The sequence below is a fragment of the Colossoma macropomum genome, unplaced genomic scaffold, assembly GCF_904425465.1.
Source record: "Colossoma macropomum unplaced genomic scaffold, Colossoma_macropomum, whole genome shotgun sequence".
Taxonomy (NCBI): Eukaryota; Metazoa; Chordata; class Actinopteri; order Characiformes; family Serrasalmidae; genus Colossoma; species Colossoma macropomum.
In genome coordinates, this window is record NW_023494790.1 from 25,835,316 (window position 1) to 25,855,223 (window position 19,908).

At 37.0% G+C, this 19,908-nt stretch overlaps 1 protein-coding gene across 2 annotated transcripts in view; it reads left to right on the forward strand.

Moving 5' to 3' along the window:
* Positions 1-19,908, forward strand: part of myo1d (myosin 1D) — a 118,961-nt gene that overhangs the window by 34,946 nt on the left and 64,107 nt on the right. For both annotated transcript variants that reach the window (XM_036572793.1, XM_036572794.1), the window contains 6 exons: positions 393-488; positions 3,830-3,946; positions 4,140-4,343; positions 5,331-5,476; positions 5,560-5,674; positions 5,803-5,973. In XM_036572793.1, the coding sequence (XP_036428686.1) occupies positions 393-488; positions 3,830-3,946; positions 4,140-4,343; positions 5,331-5,476; positions 5,560-5,674; positions 5,803-5,973 (849 nt within the window). The remainder of the gene's footprint in view (positions 1-392; positions 489-3,829; positions 3,947-4,139; positions 4,344-5,330; positions 5,477-5,559; positions 5,675-5,802; positions 5,974-19,908) is intronic.

Below are 19,908 nucleotides of genomic sequence, written 5' to 3' on the forward strand. Positions count from 1 at the left end.
TTGGTGTTAAATCTGATAAAAAAAAAAAAAAACGTTTTCTTTGGGGGATATTTTGTCTAAAATGTCCTACTTCTCCAGCGTGAATGGATTTTAGGCCAAAATCTTAACTTAAACCATCACAATGTCTAAGGCATCAGGCAGTGTATTTATAACTATAATTTCATGTAAAACATTCTGTGAAATAGCTTTAAAGACATTAAACATGTAGGTCTAGTTTCTATCACCATTAAAGTTAAAATATTCAGACTCAGTAATCTTCTCTAGACTGGCTTATCAAACCTTTGAGTGACTTTGCTTGCATCCTTACCATTAAATTGTGTAGATATTTTGAAAAATCAGTGGGATTCCCCTTCAACTTGGTGCTCTAAGCTCTCTGTTTTTTGTTTGGCCAGCTTGTGAAAGGAGCTCCAGAGTCTCTGCTGCGATCCTTACACATCCAGAAGGACCCTACAGCTTACAATTACATTAAAGTTGGAGGCCAAATTAAGGTATTTCATTCAAATTACACTCAGTCTTAAGAATATAAAGGTGCTAAAAGGGTTTATTGAAATGTTGCCCCCTTTGATTCCCTGAAGAACTTTCCATGCATGGTTTCTTAAAGAAATACTCCAGTGTTGTTTAACCTGATCTCTACTTGTTGTGTCTGCAGTGTACAGTCACTTACTAAGGTATAATTTACTCACATTTCTCTGTACTTAGTGAAAGAGCTGAGTACCCTAAGGCTGGCTTCACACCGAGACTTACATGCAACTTTGGTTGCTTGAAACCAACAAGTCACAAACTCTGTTAAAAACTTTGAAAATCAGTCACAACAGTTGCAAGCAAATTGTCTTGAAACAGCAAGTCAAAATGTTGTTAACACGTCACATGATTAGATCAAATAATGTCATTTAAAGAATCGATTAACTTTATGCAGGTTGGTAGTGTTTCATCATTTCAGTTTCCTAAGCCACAACAACAAATGAGTTTCTTGAAGTGAATGTTTCTGTAACCAGCCAGATAACGCTAACAGCTGTTTAAACAGCTGCTTGTGCCATCATTTATTCTTTCTTAGCCTGCTGTTATCTGATATATATAGTCAGATTGTTTATTTTCTCTGATTTTCTGATACCTCATGATTTTACAGAGCTCCAAATGATGAAGATTCAAGTGCTAAAAAATATTACAGAAGAATGAACTTCTGCTTCTAGGACAGGATCAGTTAGACATCAAGAACTGTAATGTCTATTTTACATTAAGGCTTAATATGCACAGAACAGATTAAAAAGCCAAATATATAGTGAGGAACCATAGGCATGGTGATAGAAAAGAACAGCAGTGACAGCTGGAAAAATAAACAGTAAAAAAAAGCTATAAAAATGCTGCAGATCTGTCATTAACACCATGCAGACTAGTTGATCTAGATAGAAAGATACAGTGTACCAAAAATGTATGAGCTGCTAATTTGTAATCTAGTTATCAAATGTGTATCTAATATGCAACTTTGATTATTTTGAGTTTCTTTGTGTGACTGTCAGTTGTCACCAAAATTATGTGTAACATGCAACTAGTTGCATGAAAATTTCACTTTGCAAAGCCAGCTAAAGGTCATTGAAGAAACCAAAGGTCTCTATGGCCTCACTCTGACAAATCTCTATGTTTAAAAGTACTGAAGCTGATCCATAAGTAATTCTACATAGAATTCTTAAATCTTTCTTTTTTTCTTGGCCATTTTTGGTGACGTCCAGTTGCATCCTTAGAGTTAAAGGATATGACTTATTGTTGGGAATGCAATCAGTTATCCATTGTCTAGAGTCTTTGTTGTAGTTGTAGCTTATTGTTTTTCAGACCTCGGCCCAGAATATTACACAAGGAGCTTAAAATGTTTATCACCACAAAAACAAAACTGTTACACTGGTCAAGTCTGTCTGCAATATCGGTTACATGTTATGTAAGCTTGTCATGGCTCTATCCTGAGTCATTGAGCAGAATTAAAGGGGGCTGCTCAGCTGTGTCTGCATAAGAGTTTAATGAGAGAGAACAAAAACAAATTTATGACAACAAACAAAGATGATGTCATGGAACAGGCTGGGTTGTGAGGTTAAGCTGCTCTAGAACAGGCTGGGGCGGTTTGTACATTGTGTGCCATGTTCCACTTTTTTTTTATAGGAGCACTTTCTGGTCAAGCTTCGCTTTGCATCCAGAGGGCTGTGGTTTCCATGGTTACCTACTGTATGAAATAAGCCCTAGTCTGCAGGCTATATGAGCCACTAGAGGACTGGAATAACTAGAAACCCCTGAGTTGTTGTTCTCAGAGTGTTGGTGAGATGAGGAATTAGTTACCGCATCAGTGCGTCTCTGGTTTTAATTGTGGTGCTGTAAATGCACTGAAGAAGTAATAATGAATCAGTTTCCTTTACCAGAAAAAGCATGAGTGGAAGTAACCGAAGGTGAATAATTTGTATTGTAACGTTTGGGGGAAAAGGCCAATGTTCTATTACTCATGAGGCTAAATTAATTTGGTGTTAATGTTAGTGATGTGACTAGGTGTTTTGAAGCGTGGCCTGTGGGACATGTTGATGTAACATGAGAATACCATAGAGAAATAGAATACAGGTTAAATAATATTTTCACTCTATGGAATAAGTGCTAGTTTTCCATATGTTATTGTTATGCAAACTGCAATTAAAAAAAGTTACCTTAATTCATGTTGCTTTTAAAATTGATATCAAAACTGACTATATTTTACAATTCTTATTTTATCTATCATTTTCTAACAATTATTTATTCTGTTTCTACTACCATAGGGCTGCATAATATAGACAAAATGCCAGTGCTGCAGTTATATTGCCACGTATTGTGCTTTACAGTATATTAAAAATGCATTGGTAAATTTAATGTTGTGACATAGTTAAAGATCCACCTGATATATTTTTTAGATTACATGATTGCATTCATTCTTCAAAAAATCCTCTTTCCACTCACCCCAGATGTAGTTAATTAGCCAAGACATATTTGGTGCCCAAATTTAGCTTTTTTAGTTTAGCACTGGAGCTGCAAAGCTAACATTGCTAACAAAAGCTAGAAGTCAATAGTCACCCAAATCTTTTATGTAAATTCATTCTCAAAATCTCTGTGTATCGTGTTGCAGAGGTGGCTACTGAAGTTAGCATGCTAACCAACTAGCCCCGGCCCATCCTGTCTTGTAACACAACTTTGTACCTTAAGAGGTGTAGCATCAAGTCTGCCATCAGTCCGACATGAGAGAATAGAGAAGTAGCACGCCCACATGCATGAAACCACGTTCGTCAGAAAAGGAAAGAAATGACATAAGTGTTAAGATTAGCACCGCTAACAGCTCTTGGTGAGTAAACATTGTGAGTTCATACTGAACTCACAATGTTTCTTCTAGACTGGTAATTAAACAGGGGGAGGAGTGAAGAGGGAGGAGGAGGAACTGTGTGGAGTATGAATTTGGCAGGTTGAGTCATCTTGCATATTGCTCCTTTAATGAAGACCTAGGTGCGGTTTGAACAGGTTTTGTTTAATGTACAAAAAGGATTTGGGTGACTATTGACTTCTAGGTTTGTCAGCGATGTTAGCCTCATAGCTTGAGCACCAAACTAAAGAACCATAATTTGAAAATTTGTTAAAAAATGTGAATTTTTTTTTTCTGAACCATTCCTTCGTCAAAGGGCAGGGTCACGATAGCTGTTAACAAACAATAAATTGTGCAGCCCTATTCAATGATAACATTTTGTTCAGTGTTCGTGATCTGACTTTTTAACCAGAGCAATCAGTGCTAGTGACTATAACCAGCTTTACCATGTTTTTTCTGTCATCTCTGTAGTCCTCAATCAATGACAATGCGGATTTCAAAGCTGTAGCAGATGCCATGAAGGTGATAGGATTCACCACAGAGGAAATCCAGACGGTCTACAAGATCTTGGCTACCATTCTGCACCTGGTAACCTTCATTATAAAAACTTTGCGTGTGCTTACTCATCTACTTTGTGTTGTGTCCTTGCAACACTTAGTATTTTTTACATAGTAGTAAATTTTCTTAGCTGTAATGAGTTCTATAATCCTGACAGAGTCCTGCTTTACCCCTGCCAATGTGTCTGTGAAGGATTTATCAGGAACACTGTGTCCTTCTCCAGGGAAACCTAAAGTTTGGCAACGATGGGGATGTGACTCTGATTGAGAATTCTAAGTTGGTAGCAGTGCTGGGGGAGCTGTTGTCTACTAAAGAGGAGAATGTGGAGAAGGCCCTACTCTACCGCACTGTGGCAACGGGACGTGATGTCATTGACAAGCAACACACGGACCAAGAGGCCAGTTATGGCCGGGACGCTCTAGCCAAGGTAAAGCAGACCTCACTTTAACGATCATCTGTACTGTAGCAGTCCAAGCCAAAGTCCAGGGGTTTGCCTGGCAGCGCACAGGCCATATAAAAGCTATTAATAGAATTAACTGGACCACAAATATGTTTATGCGGAGGTGAGGATTTTAGAATTCTGAAGTTCCTTCTGTCGGATGTTCTCTCTGATTCCTGTAATGTTTACAACATAAATATTACTCACAAGATGCAGGTTTACAAACTGAAGCCTAATGTGGAAAGAATGTAAATATTAGGTGTAATATATTAACTCCTTAAATATTAAATGCTGCATGAAATAGCAGAATACATATGTGTAAAATACTGTGCAAAAACATTTAAAAATTTTAAAACGTTCATTTAAAGAGCTGTTTTCCTGCAAAGTGTGCATTTATTTGCTAAGAAAAGCAAATTATTTCTTTAACCATTTTCAAACTTCTCTTTATGGCAGCCCAGTATTAGTTATCACCATGTCTGTTCTTTTTGTCTGCTGTAAATATTTCCTCATTTAGAAACAGTCCAGGAAGAAGCGCTCTATATACCTTTAGCATGAATTGGTAGGGCTAAATTGCTGTAGGCTGAACAGGCAAATATATGAAAATGCACCGGTTTTTGTGACATCACAACAACAATAAATTCAAAATATATCTGGACTGAATGGACTAAATGGAGTGAATGGTACAATTTGAAACTTCAGAAACATGTGCATCCTACTTCAAATTTTATTTTATTAAAAAAAAACGAGGACAATTTGTCATGATATTGTCCATTTACATTAAATCAATTGTGTTGGTGATGGAAATACAACAAATCATAACAAATCTTTGTAATGTAATGTATATATTTACATGTAATCTATAACAGCTGAACTTAAAAAGCAAATGCACAATGAGTAGAAGCGTTTTGTTAACTCTCATCTGGATTGTCTACCAAGACCTTCTAATTTCTTTTGACTGTGCTGTGTTCTGCCTAGGCTATTTATGAGCGCCTCTTCTGTTGGATTGTGGGAAGAATCAATGACATTATTGAGGTGAAGAACTATGATGCCAGAATCCATGGGAAGAACACAGTGATTGGAGTGTTGGACATATATGGCTTTGAGATTTTTCAGAACAACAGGTGAAATGTCATGTCTTACCATCTCCATCCATCCATTCATCTATCCCTACATCCCCTTTCTAACATCCCCTCTACTTTTCCAGTTTTGAGCAGTTCTGTATAAACTACTGCAATGAAAAGTTGCAGCAGCTCTTCATTCAGCTGGTGCTGAAGCAGGAGCAGGAGGAGTACCAACGAGAGGGCATCCCATGGAAACATGTAAGACCATTTCTGGATCTTCCTTATAGCTCCTGATTTTATAAGAGTAGCCAACTTTATGATATTGTACATTTTTTGATGCTCATATAAACCCTTTGTATTTTTGTCTGTGTGTGTGCTCTGGGCAGATTGATTACTTTAATAATCAGATTATCGTGGACCTGGTGGAGCTGCAGCATAAAGGAATCTTCTCTGTGCTGGATGAGGCCTGTATGAATGTGGGGAAGGTGACTGACGAGATGTTTCTCCAGGCACTGAACAGCAAGCTGGCAAAGCATGCTCACTACACCAGCCGTAAGGTATTGTACACTGCTTGCTTGTTTTTGCCTTCGGTTTATTGTACTTAACTCTTTGCAGTGAAGATGAGTTTCCCAGGACAGATGAAGAAATGTAAATAAGTAGATATGTAGAGATAATGGGATATAAACATCCATATTATTTTGATTATATGTTAGCAGTTAAGCTATATTATATACAGTATGAGCAACTAGCAGTTAAGCAGTTTTGGTGTTTGCTAACATTGGAGTCAGTTGCTTATTTGTTATGTGATATTACAAAGTAAATTTGTCATTTTGCTGCCTTACTATGCCCAGTCTAGAGCAGTGCCACCTGGGGCCGTAGGGGGTTAAGTGCATGTCCTAGCGGTACAACCAGGAATAACTAGGCAGTCCAGGGATTTGAACCCATAACTTTTAGTTTACTTGCTTGTAATTCAAAATTCAACCAAACTTGACGTGAACTTTAAATCTGTTGCATGGCTTCCATAACCACTACTACTCTAAATGGACACAAGAGGGCAACAGTGATCAGGGAAAGACAGCCCTCTATCTGACTCTATATTGAGCTCTAGGTGATGTCACTTACAACCAATAGGAGCTATTGAGACTGGTGTCTCACAGCCTTGGCAAAGGTGCATAAGAGAGAGCATGAGATGGAGGAAAACTAAGCTAGAGGAACACAGTGATTTAGTTAGCTCTTTAAGGGTAATGGAGAGAAACTAAAGAAATGAGTACATTGTTCATGCTTCATGTTTTTCCCTGCTAAACCACCTTAGGCTGTAGATGTTTGAGACTGTATGTGTTCCTCTAGTCTTGATTTGTTGTCCATGCAGCACAGTGGGCAGAGAGTAGGCTGTGAGCATAGACAGCCAGATGCTGTTTCATCACATCACACTGTCCTCCTGTCCAGCGCCAACATACAAACACTGATACGTACCATGCAGTAGGACTGCGCAATATTGTTTGTATTGCTACATATTGCAATTGCGGTATGCCTTGCAGTACCCTAATAGCAAATTGGCAAAACTTTGCAAAAATGTGATGCTAAGACTGGCCTGTATTATTTTGACCAAAATGATTTATGTTTGTTGGGTGATGTAAATCTCTTATTTCATCTAAACATGCAAATAATGTCTGGAACTGATCAAAATACTCACAGCACCCAATTAAACATTCAGTGATTGGTTAGAGGCTTGTATTACATATTTTGCAAGGCCAGTATTGTGAAGGTTAATATTGTGGTAGTGATTAGGAGTGTAGTTCATTGTACAGCCCTACAGAGGTGTGAGAGTAGGTAAATGAATAAGAGCATCCTGCATTTGGTAATTCTTCTGCATTAGGCTGATGCTATATTCAAAAACCTCCCTGGGTGCAGAAATGTTAATTAGCTTATGCTGCTCATTTGTAATGCAGGAGATTACTGCTCACTGTAGAGGTATCATAGCACTGCTAATTCAGCCAAGAGAGAGGAACTGACTCATTCCTGCCATTTTTGTATGTGTGCATACACAGTGAATCATGTGTTAAATGTATGACTGATATACTGAGTGTATGCATTCATAATTTTTTTCACATTTCATTACAAAACACAGTTGAAGCTACACAATGGGGGTATAATGGTAGTATTGTGATTATATTGCTGCATACTGTGCAAAAGTCACAGACCATCATTTTGCTTATTTAATTTCTAGTAAACACAGCCATTAAGTACACATTATTTATTCTGCTGTGTCAGAAAAAGCAGGAATTGTGTTTAGTAGAAAGTTACACAAATGTCTCTAACACTAAGTGTAATGTCAAATCTGTCAGTATTTAATTTGTACACTCTTTACCTTTGTGGACCTGCTGCCTCTTCAACGCTTTCATCCTTTCAGTCTTATAGCTGTCCTCCCAATGAAAGGTTCCCGAAGCTGTCTTAACTGCAGATTTCTTTCTCTTGTGCATCTAAAATGGCTAAAGGAGATATTTCTTAGAAGATTAGATATAAAATAATCCACTTGCATAAGGAAGGGGAAAGTCATGAAAATAAGTGAGTTTCCAAAACTGGAGTTCAAAAAATTTTAATAGATCTAGAGAAATTGGGACTAAAAACCGTCACCATTAGACAGACAGTACTTAAAGCTTTCACCTTTGAGATATAGGAGAAATCAAGCTCCGCTCTTGATTCAGGTCTGGAAAAAAACCCACTGTGAGAAGACAGAAAACATTTGGATAGAACACCAAAACTAGATGTCCGAAACTGAACTTTGGAGCTGTATAAAAAGATCCCTACACATTTTTGAAATCTGTAAGCAAGCCTCCAAAAAAGAAAAGAAGCTGTAATAAAGGCAAAGGATAGACACACTAAATACTGAAAAATGTTGTATCTGATTTTATATTGATTTGTAAGGCTTCTGTGTAAAATTCCTGTCAAATATATGTGTAGATTTGTTCTGCTTTTTTCCTGATGCTAAAAAATGAATGCGTACTTAATGGTCGTTTTGACTGGAAATTAAATAATTTATAGTTACACATTAATGATTCAAAAATGTGACATGTTTACAATTCATTATTTTTAACAAAATGTTGGAGTACATAAGTACTTTGATTGATCAAAACACCCACAGAAATACTTTTCTGGAGCTGTGACTGCACAAGATATTCACAGCACACAGTAAGAAGTGCTGTGATTGGTTAGAAACTTATTTGCATGTTGCAGCCTTCTGCAATATCAGCATTGCTGGTAAGGCAGATGTCACAATGATTAACAAACAGTATAAATAAAAATTGGTTCTTGTATTCAGTGGTGTTAATTTCACTGATTTACCAACAAAACCAGGCTGTTTTGATAGCCAAGTTGGCTATTTCTTTGCTCCTGTTTTCTCTGTATATCTCCTCTTTAGACACTGACATTGTGTCTTTGTATCATTAAACAGTTCAGGCTACAACTCTGGCCTAATTAAGGGACGCTCATTAAAAAGGCTTCTGCCAAATCCCCAGAGAAGCCCCTTTTTCCTCCTTCTTGTTTTGCTTCTCACACTTTCTCTGCAGTCTTCCCTCTTACAGGAGGAAGTTAGACGCTTGACTAGCTCCAAATATGCAAAGGCTTTGCAGACTGCTTGACTTGAGGCTATTCTTGCAATGCAGTTATTTTCCCTTAACTAGGAAGTTTGAGAACTGTAGTGCGAGACAGGATCTAGAAAAGTGAGAGAGAGACAGAGAGAGAAAGAGGGGAAACTACATCACAGTGCTTTAGCCTGTGCCTGAGATCTTCAGTGTCTGCCAGAGTCGATGTTTTCTCCTCTCCACTCTAATGAGAGGCCTGACAGGCAACACGGATTCTCTGTGTTCTTGTAGATTCACACTGTCATAACCTGCACTGGCTGCAGCTCTTAGGCCGGATCACTACAGGGAGAGAGAGGGAGAGTGAGAGAGAGTGAGAGAGAGGGGGGGGGGCGGATGCTTGATCATTCTACAAAGTCTCTCTTCTCCTTTTAAAGCTTGGGTTTCCTTGCCAGTCAGCTTTATTTTGTGCTAGCAGGTAAAATTGCTTGTAATGGTCTTTCAAGCCTGTTTGTGGTGTTCTAATAGAGTTTTATGGAAAGGGTACTACTGAGAACTTCCTGCTTTGTATGAGGTGACATAGATGTATTGACATACAGTTGTATGCACAAGTTTGGGCATCCCTGGTCAAATTCCATGCTTTGTTGATTTTCTAAATGAAAATAAGACAGCACACCCTCTTCAGAGAATAGTTCTGCACATTTTAAGGCACAATTATTGTTTATTTGTTTATTTTTTTAAGTTCTGTAAATAGATAGAAATTGGGTACTATTTTTGCAGAAAATTTGCAGAACAATGCCAAAGCTTGTTCTGTGTAGAAAATGTATTTTCTATATAGAAGATAAAGTGTATCCTCACATAGAAAATCTACAAAACATGGAATTTGACCAGAGGTGTTTAAACACTTGCATATGACTGTATCTGTTACATAGCAGGATAGAACAGCATATTGTGATTATATTGCTATATATTGCTTTTATGATATGCTTTGCAATAAGTTATACTGTAAACATATTTGTAAGCTTGTTATGTGACATGGTTAAATATTGGCCTGCATTACTTTTATCTACTTTTAATTATGTGTTTACATTTTTTATTTACCTGTTTTGTGAAGATGTGAATGCCTCGATTAATCAAAATTAAGGTTGTTAGGGTTGCATCACAGTTTATCAGATGTGAAGCACCTCATGGACCTGGCTTGTAACTCACTCATATACTCACTCACTCACTCCCTCACTCACTCACTCACATTTAACAAGATTATCTGCAAGAGGGAGCTTCTGGCACTATAGGGAGCTGAGAGAGTGAGAAAGAGAGAAAATCATGGTCATTTCTAATTTAGTTCTCAAAAAAATGAATGTAGACTGCCTGGGGCAAACGGCGTGTGCCAAGTGAAAACTGGAGTGTCCATATGTAGACACTTTAGTGACCTACTGCATTCTCAGTGTATGGCTATCGGCTGGTCAGGCAAATGCCGTCACCTCAAGAACAAATCATAATGATAACAACCAGAAAAGTTAGCAAACAAACAAACAAAAGAACATAAGATTACTTAAATAAGACACAAGGAAATGAAGAAACTATAGCACATGATTTGCATGGATTTCCAAAACAGGAACTGCAGGACCCAAGTGCAGAAGAGGTGAGTTATTCAGTTCATACAGTTCATTTATTCATGTGGGCTGGTTTATTTCTGGGCTGAATTTATTTCCCAGTCCAGCCCTGTTTTAAAGGGTATAGCAAGGTGATTTACAAAACTTTGCTTAGTCCTCAACTTACTAATAAACCTCAAATTTCACCTGGATCTTCTCCTGATCTGCTGTGTATTGCATGTACACTGACCAGCCACTTTATTAGGTTCACCCCCTTGTATCTACACTCCATCCATTTTATCTGCTCCACTTACCAATTTTACAATTACAGACTGTATTCCATCGGTTTCTCTATATACTTTGTTAGCCCCTTTTGCCCTGTTCTTCAGTGGTCAGGACCTCCACAGGACCACCAGAGAGCAGGTAATATTTGGGTGGTGGATCATTCTCAGCACTGACGTAGTAGTGGAATGTTAGTTTGTGTTGTATATGTATATGTGTATCAGACACAGCAGTGTTGCTAGTGCCCAAATTTTTCTCTGACCATGATGCTGTCTGTATGACTTTTAGGTGTCCACAGCTCATCTAATCATATTAAAGCCACAGCCACAAAGACATGACAGTCTCTTCTTTGACAGTTGAATAGAGGATGCGAAAAACATTGTATTATTGGACAAATATGTTTCCATGTTAAAGTTCAATAAATGTTGTTTTTAACATTTTAAACACTTAAAAATGCAGTAAATATCATCTGACATTAAAAGATTGAATTTAGCTTAAGAAGAGTTTCACTTTCTGGCATTATAAAACCTCATCCTACATAAGTCAGCTGGGTTGTGGTGATGTTCACTAGCGAAAAACAAACAAACCAAACGAATGAAAGATGTTTTAACCATACTGTAAAGAATTTTGAATTCTGAGAAAACATTTACAGTACACGCAGAGTGTGCTGGAACAAGACTTTATGGTGTGGCTATTGTAATATAATTGTAACAGTATTGCAGTGACACATCAAACATACAATATTATCTGCTTTACTATAAATTTGGGCACCAAAAATACTTTTCTGAAGCAGAACATTAAATGTTAAAAGAGCTAACTGAGCTGTATTAATGTCTTTGAACCAGGGCAAATGTAAATGGTTTATACTTAACTAGCGGTAAAGTTAGTTATTTGCCTAGTTAGCTAATACTAGCTATACTATACAATTACTACTATACAAAATAAAGCGTGGTGTATTTAAGTGAGTTCATGAACTTCATTATTTATTTATTTATTTATTGTATGTGAAGAATTTAATGTAGAAACATTCTCTTAGTATCTGGTTACTACTGCTATGGCAAAGCCTATTTCAGCTAGCTATCAAAATCAGTCTTGGTAGGATTTGCAGTGTAATCTTAACATCAGGCTAATGGTGGCATACATTCACTTTCTCACGTTGAGGATAATGTACAGCTCTAGCTTAGAAACCGACTTTTGGAGCTTGTAAGACATGCATGTAACACATTTTTACTTTGTAATTTTTAAGTGAATCCTTTTGTAAATATTAACTCAAAATATGAATTTAAAGCTTGTGAGTAATATTAGCTTTTGACAGAATAGTATGGAGTTAGATTCATGCCATTAGACATTAAAATTAAAAGTGTGATACCTGTATGGTAGGTGCATCTGATAAAATGACCAGCGAGTGTAGGTACAAGATAGGAGAGAGGAGAAGGGAACAAGGTAGAGTTTCAGTGTTTGACTGCTTTTGCCTGCAAGTCATACGGGTGTTATTTTGAAAGTGAATCTGAAAATGTGAATAAATAGAAAAGCTGAATGCTTTTTAGAGACTGAATTTCAGATGATTGTGCCAGTTGTGCACTGTCAAGGGTAAAATTCAGTTTCACATTTAAACTGCTCTCTTACAAACCTTAAAATTCAGTTTCAGTTCAGAATTTAATTTTGGTGGTATTTCAGATTAACAGATTCTAAATAATAGCGTTCAAATTCAGATTTCAGCTTTTTAATTTTAACTGAGTCTAACGGAATAGGAAAAGCTGTTTGTATTTTTGAAAAACTGAAGTGAAACTACTGATTCTTTTGGTACAGTTTCAATTCTTAAAAATGCATTTAAAGTTTGAAAGAGTTAAAGCAGTTTTTTTTCAAATATAGAATTACACTGCCTCTATATTTAAAAATTCTGTTTTAACTCTTTCATTTCCTTTTATGTGTGTGCATACATGTGTAAAAACAACAGTAATATTCTGTTGCCAATGTCATCACTGTTAACAAACACTACAGAATGAGTGCTATAAATATTAATTACAGTAACTACCTGGAAACTCTGCTGCCAGTAAGTTACTGTAAGTTTACAGAGTCGTTTTTATCATAATTGCTTGTGGGGAATAGATGCCCCACGTGTCCTGCATTCATACGGAGTGTTGTTTGTGCACGTTCTCAGAAAATAACTCCAAAAAGAGGTGCAATAACAACATAAACAGTGGTGTATTCCAATGTGATATGACATTAGCAGCAGGCTGAACAAACCATGACAACCACTTTTGTAATCTCTACTGTCTTCTCAAAATAAACAGTACAATTGTCTGCTCAGCTGTCACCATTGTTGATCTTGTGCAAGATCAAAAAAATATGGAAGTAGGTCAAAAAAGTATTCCCACACAAGCCTACGGTGTTTGGCCCTGACCTGCCCCCTAGTGGTGATAGCTGTTAATCCTCTACATAATCAAAAGTACACACTAGCACTGACATTTCATTTACACCAAAATTTAGATGCTTTATAACTAGCTTTATTAAGCTAGTTATTTTATAAAGTAAAAGGTTTTTCCAGAACTACGCATTCATGGCTTATGTGATTATGCCGTAATGGCATTAAAATCATAATTAAAATGTAATTAACCTTGTATGCATTTTCACTCTCATGCATTTGAAATTGTTATATAAGAGACCATCAATCTAGAAATATGGTACAAATCACCTCCTTTTTACAATCACATTTTCACTTACTGTACACATTCTGTGGAAAAATGCCTTTTGCCATGTCAGTCAAGGGCCCAACAGCTTGCTCAGCAGAAAAGGTTTCATATGAAAACGTGGCAGCCGAAGAGTTTATAGCTAATCTTCTCTTATGTGTACCAGTACAATTACAACTAAATCATTTTATGAGTACATTTTTGGTAACAGGTAAGGTGGGAGCAATATATCCACATCTGATGCTTACTATGTACATTAGAAGATAGCCCCCCAGGTTGGATTAATCTCTATCGAAGTCCTTATAGGAAAGTCTGTCTGCTCAATGGCCATGTTTGCAACTCCCCCTGGGCAGTAATTTCCTCTCATACAAGATCAGACTCCTGTTTCTTTGGATGGGGAGAGACCTATTTTACAAGAACTAAAAGCCACATCAATGTTTCAGAAACATATTAGAAATCATTGATAAAAAAAATAAATAAATAAAAATAACAAATTGTTTGTACCATTTTATATAATAGATGCTTGATGTCATAACAATAGAAGAACCCTTTTTGGTGTTTTATAGAACCCTTTTCAAAAAGGTTCTGTGTAGAACCATATACAACATATTCTCCATCAATCTGAAGAACAGTTTCACCATGCAAAGAACCCTTCAAGCATGCAAATGGTTCTTTGAGTGTCCATGGTTCTATTGAGAACCACTGTCTTTACTAAAGGATCCTTGAAAAACTCAAAACATTATTTGAGAGTGCAAATGCCTATAAGGTAAATTTCATTTTCAAGATTTGTTTATTGTCATATATATTCAGAACTCAGGGCACTCAAAAGTAAAATTGAAAAATAATGACATGTTAATAGAATTTAATTTTACTTATCATTTGACACTGTTGTTTCATATCTTATCACATAAGTCATAAGTATGCAGTTGTGGAAATAAATTTTAATTTAAATAAAGGTACTTGTAAAGCATCTAACTCTGTTACATGAAATGTCTGTACTAGTGTACCAAATGCCAAATAAAAGTGCTGAAACTGATTTGTATTTTCATTCTGAGTCCACAATTGCATGTCCAAGTGGGAATTTTTAATTTAAACTTGAGAAGACATTCCTGTTTTACACAACACATTTTTATTTTAATTTTACTACTGATATACTTTTTTAAATTATATTTCTTGCTGTTGTAGCAGCTTACTCTAAGATGCACTGTGCTTGTTTTCTTCACATGCTTTCTTTGCTTGTCATAGTCTTAGTACTTTAGTATTAAAGGGCTCATAGCTCATACTATAGTACTAAGTATTTGTACAGCAAACAGTGGTGTTAAAGCGAATGTGTGATGTAAATAGATTTGAACATGAGCAGGTATATTGCATTCTGTAATTTGCATTCTGTCACAATAACATTAGCTGTTTCTGGATTACCTCTTTTGCCTTCTTTATCATGGAAAACTCCTATTTCCTTGATATGAGTTTGATGTTGTATATAAACACTGTTAATGTTTAAAAATGTACTGTTCACTCTCCAGTCCATACAGGCCATACATGGAAAATAAGCTGTTTTGAGTCAACTGTGTTTGTAATGTTGTAAAAAACAACATAGCCTGTAGTGGTTTAACCCCACCCACTCATGCTGAAGTTATAAGGTGTGTTTCAGACCAGACTGCTTTTTGATTGAAGCATAATACAGGGCAGCCAATCAGAACAGTTGTCATTTACATATCAGTAAAGCAAAGAACAGTAACAAAAAAATGCCTGTTTTATTTTAAGGGATCATGTAAAAATTAATTATGGGTGTTTTTGGAACATAAAACCATACAAATCCTTTAAGTTGACCTCAGGGTAAAGAAATAAAATGCAAGAGTAGTATAGGAATTGCCCTTTATAGGAAAACATTGTGCTTTCTCAGTCTAATCTCTGTTTTCTACATCTGTAGGATACAGCTGATTACAAAAAAAAATCAGTTCAGTCAATTTCCCTGTACTTAATAAAAGAACAGAAAAAATACTGACTTCAAACATGCTTATAATGAAGGCTAGTGGGCAGGTGCTAAAGCTTTTTGCCCATTGGCTTCTATTATAGTGTGCTTTGAGTATTTTTTTTTTCTGTATATTATATTATTATTATTAGTATTATTCTGTTCTTGTACTAAGTACAGGTAAATTATTGTATATGGTACTCAGCTATATGCTACAAATGTATAGAAACTTTTTCCGTGCTCTTAAAGCGTCTACCACACTCACTATAACCCCCTGAAATGGCTTTGATCTTCCTAAATGCGTGTTATTTTAATGCCTCGCTCCCCAGCAGCTCTTAATTACAGTTATTTGCTGACACAGGCGTTCACGCCATGACTCTGACATCATGTTTTGGTGAGGGGTGGGGGGCTTCACTCCTCCCTCCTGTTTTGCTCTTTTTCTGTCTTGCTTCCTCCTTGTAGCACGTGCTGGCTGGAGGTATTGCATGTGACAGGTTTTCTGCTTTAGAAGCCCGTGGCAGCATGGCTGACTGTATGGAGGTGAATTTGTGCTCATCAGCTGATGAAGCTTTCATGAAGCTCTGTGAAGTCAGTCTGTTAACTGTTGCTTTCTAAACCCAGCCATGAGCCACACTGGCACAGGGCAAACTAGCTTTACCAGAGAGCAGTTTGTTGCACTGAGAGGTCAAACTTCTTTTTAAATTACTTAGCGTCAGTAAACTGTGTTGCTTCAGAGGCAGAAACATTTGTTTTATGTTTAATTACTGTGTAGTTCAATGATAATAACAGTTTGCTGCTTGGAGAGTGAATTAGACGCTTTGATCCTGTGATCATGATATGAGGAGCAGGTTTTGCTTGAATAATCAGCGAATGATTTTTAAAAGAACATGTAAGCGCAAGTGAAAATGTTGAAGCCACAAAGATGATTTAACCTTTTTAATCTTGAGTCAAGAAAATATTTCTGCCTTTTAATCCACTCTGTTTGTTCGGTAATGTTGTTCTTAATAATGCCATCATAATTATTTTGGTATGTAAAAAAACATAATCTAATACATTTTTTTTTCTATTTATTGTTTCTGTTGCAAACTACCATTCCAAACAAGCAAGCATATAAATATGAATCTACTTCACACTTCAGTTGCCTTTTATTGTTGCTCTGATGAAACAAACCAATAATAGGCCTACCAATAGTGAAGAGGCCTTCAGAATCTATTACAGTGTGTCCAACAATAAAGGCAGTATTGTGTTTCTTTTATATAGTGGTAGAAAAGACAGAATAGACTGAAAGCTTACATTCCACATGCTGATGCATTTTATTGTGCCCATTGTGAACTTGCACACATCGTATCTGCTCTGGTGGACAAAATAAAGTGCCAAAGTCTCTGAATGTAGGGCTGGTGATCCAGAGCTAGGAAGACAGAATTTGAGTGCTGATGAGTACTGACATCACAACAAGGGGATAAAATGTATGGAGTGTGCTATTATCCTCAAGGTAGCACTGCCTCAAATATTGTCAAAGATGTTTACACGTGATATTGTTTTCCTCAAAATAAACCAGGTTAGGCTAAAGAAATACTCCAGGGTTTTTCAGTGCAATATCTCTCTGCCCCAACTGTATCTCAGTTACCACACACAGTAAATGTTTCCCTGTACTTATTGACTCTATTGACTCAAAGCACACTTAATATTAGAAAGCAGCTCTGTTGCTTCAGGAACTGCCCATTGGCTTTTGTTATGAGTGTTTTTCAAGTCACTCATAACAACAGGGATGTTATTGTTCACGGTAATTCACCGTATGATCCAGATTTTGGACGGAAAGTATTCATACACTGGGGTTCCAACTGGCTGAGGAACAGATACAATATGTTAGATGCAATTTCCTGAGTCATAAACGACTTAGGTGTCCAGCGCAGACCTGCTCAAGACTGGATTTGAGCTCTATTAGTACCATGGCCAGGTGCCAGCTTAACTATCATGCTGTTGAAAGAGGCACAGGTGGTGAGCAGGATGGCATACTGCTGGAGGTGGCAGCAGAACTGGAGGGGTGAAGTTGGAGCCTGAATCTGTATGACCAAGCAAAGCCAAACCTTAAAGCTGTCCACACAATTACCCACCACTGGCAAACCTGTCTGGTCTGCTTATCCTCCAAAATGCTTGTTTCTTGGACATGGATTGGGCTAAAGTGCAATGCCAATAAGGACTGCACAGTATATCATTGGTAATTGTTATTGTGATACTGACTTTTGCAATACTGATATCACAGAAGGCTGCAATGTGTAAGTGACTAACCACTGCACTCTGAGATGTTTATTTGCTTTGTGCTGTGAGGAACTTGATAAACCCTTAATTCCAGTCTTTCAAAACATTGTAAATGCTAATGGTTTCATAAAATTAGGTATCTGTGTTAATCAAATGAAATTACATGTCACAATTGCATGAGATTTCATAGATTTATCAGTGCTTTTTTAAATGGCCCATATCCTATGTTAATCCGCTAACAGTCGTAATTCATGTTTTCCTGACCGTTTTCCAGCTCTTCAAAATGAACTGGCTCTTTTTGTACCTTTTAAGATCCAGTCTGTGTAAACCACCTGTGTACTGCCTTGTTGTCCTGTATTGTACCTTATTCAAAAGCTGTACAGGCAAAAAACATCTCATAACTATAATATGAAAGGGTGAAGCTAACATGCTATTGTCTGATATATGAGAGTGTGTTTGCTTTCTCGACATCACAAAAACAATGAATTCAAAAGTGGCTGATTTTCCGTCTTATTTTCAAAATATGAACTAGGAAATGGTACATTTCAACTTTAAGTGTTTACATAGTACTTAAATCTCTTTTACTTAAAAATAGTAAGCAAAAAATGTTTTTATGAGCCCTTTAATATATTTCATGCCGTATTGCAATTACAATATGTAGCAGTATCATTACAACTCTAGTGTTTTGACTACATTGTGTAGCCCTAATGCTGGTGGTGTTTCACCATCCGAAAATTGTATATAATCTAGGTTAAATCTATGTATGAGCATAAATAAAGACTGAACACAATTGCCTAGTATCTCTTACAAGTTCTCTTTACTGCTTACTAATCAAGAATCTGTATTTACTAATTATCTGCCCCAGTTTTTCACCCACCTGCTACATGTCTCCTCCGCTTTCCTTTGGCAACATCACAGATTTGGGTTGTGTTAGACACAGGGGCTTAGAGGCATTGTCTGATTTGAGGATGTGCTCTATATTTAGAGGTGCGAAGATTCTGTCCCTGTTACTTTTCACTCGTTTCTCCTCACTTTCCCCCCCCCATCTCCGCAGTGTGACTCATCGCTGTCTCGTTCTTATTCCCCTTCCATCTGTCTGGATAATCAAATGTGCGATATGCATCTGCATATGCTATTATTTCACTGATGAAGCTTCATTTTCTTTGTTTGTAGGTGTGTGTTTTGTGCGTGTGTGTGTGTGTGTATGGTGGGGTGTGACTGATCGAGATGGATGCGGTGAGGGAGGGAGCTCAGCAGGCTGCTCACAGTCTGCTCTGTCTGATCCATCTGAAGCCCTGCCCATGTTGGCCAGCCAGAACGCTGTCAGGAGCTATAGAGGCAGATGGGTTGGGTGGGCAAGTAAGGGGAAATGGCAGCATGTCCCTGCCTTCCAGATACACTCTTATAAATAAAGATGGAAAAAAGGTCTTTGCAACAATTCCCTTGAAGAACCACTTTTGGTTCTCTGAAGAACCTTTCAGTTGACTGGTCTTGATTGTGCTTCTTAAAGCCAGAAAGTCACCGTTTCTGCAGTTTAATCTGCTCTTCTTTATTATTGTGATTCCTCAGTGTATTTACTCTGATATGTAAAGAAAATGTCTAACAAAGTTGAACATCGTTAGAGGCTTGTTATGTGTGTATCACAGACATCACAGACCATTTTGCGCAAGCAAATACAGGAATATAGTTCACACTTAAGTCACTGTTCAGTCATTGTTTCTCTGATGAAACGAATCAATAATAAGTAGTGATGCAACAAAATAAAAATTCTTGGCCGAAAAGGAACTGAAGTTCAGGACACACTGGGTTGAAAACTGAAATAGAACCCGAAAAAGCTGACAATAAATAAAAACAGTTTGCATAAAATAAAATAAAATAAACCTTTTAAGAAAGATATTTCAGTTATGTAGGCTACAGTATGTCCAACATCCTCAACAGAGTGGTTGGTAATTCAGAACAATGAATTCCATTATTTTATTGAGTTTATGTGGGCTTTTTTGGTCATTTTAAAAACTTTTTTTTTTTGGTTGTCTTGTTTTTATGTATTCTGCACATTGAGCGGGACGTCATGTTTTCAAGTTGTGTCAAAGCTGTAGTGGAGAAGTGGAGAAGTTCTTTG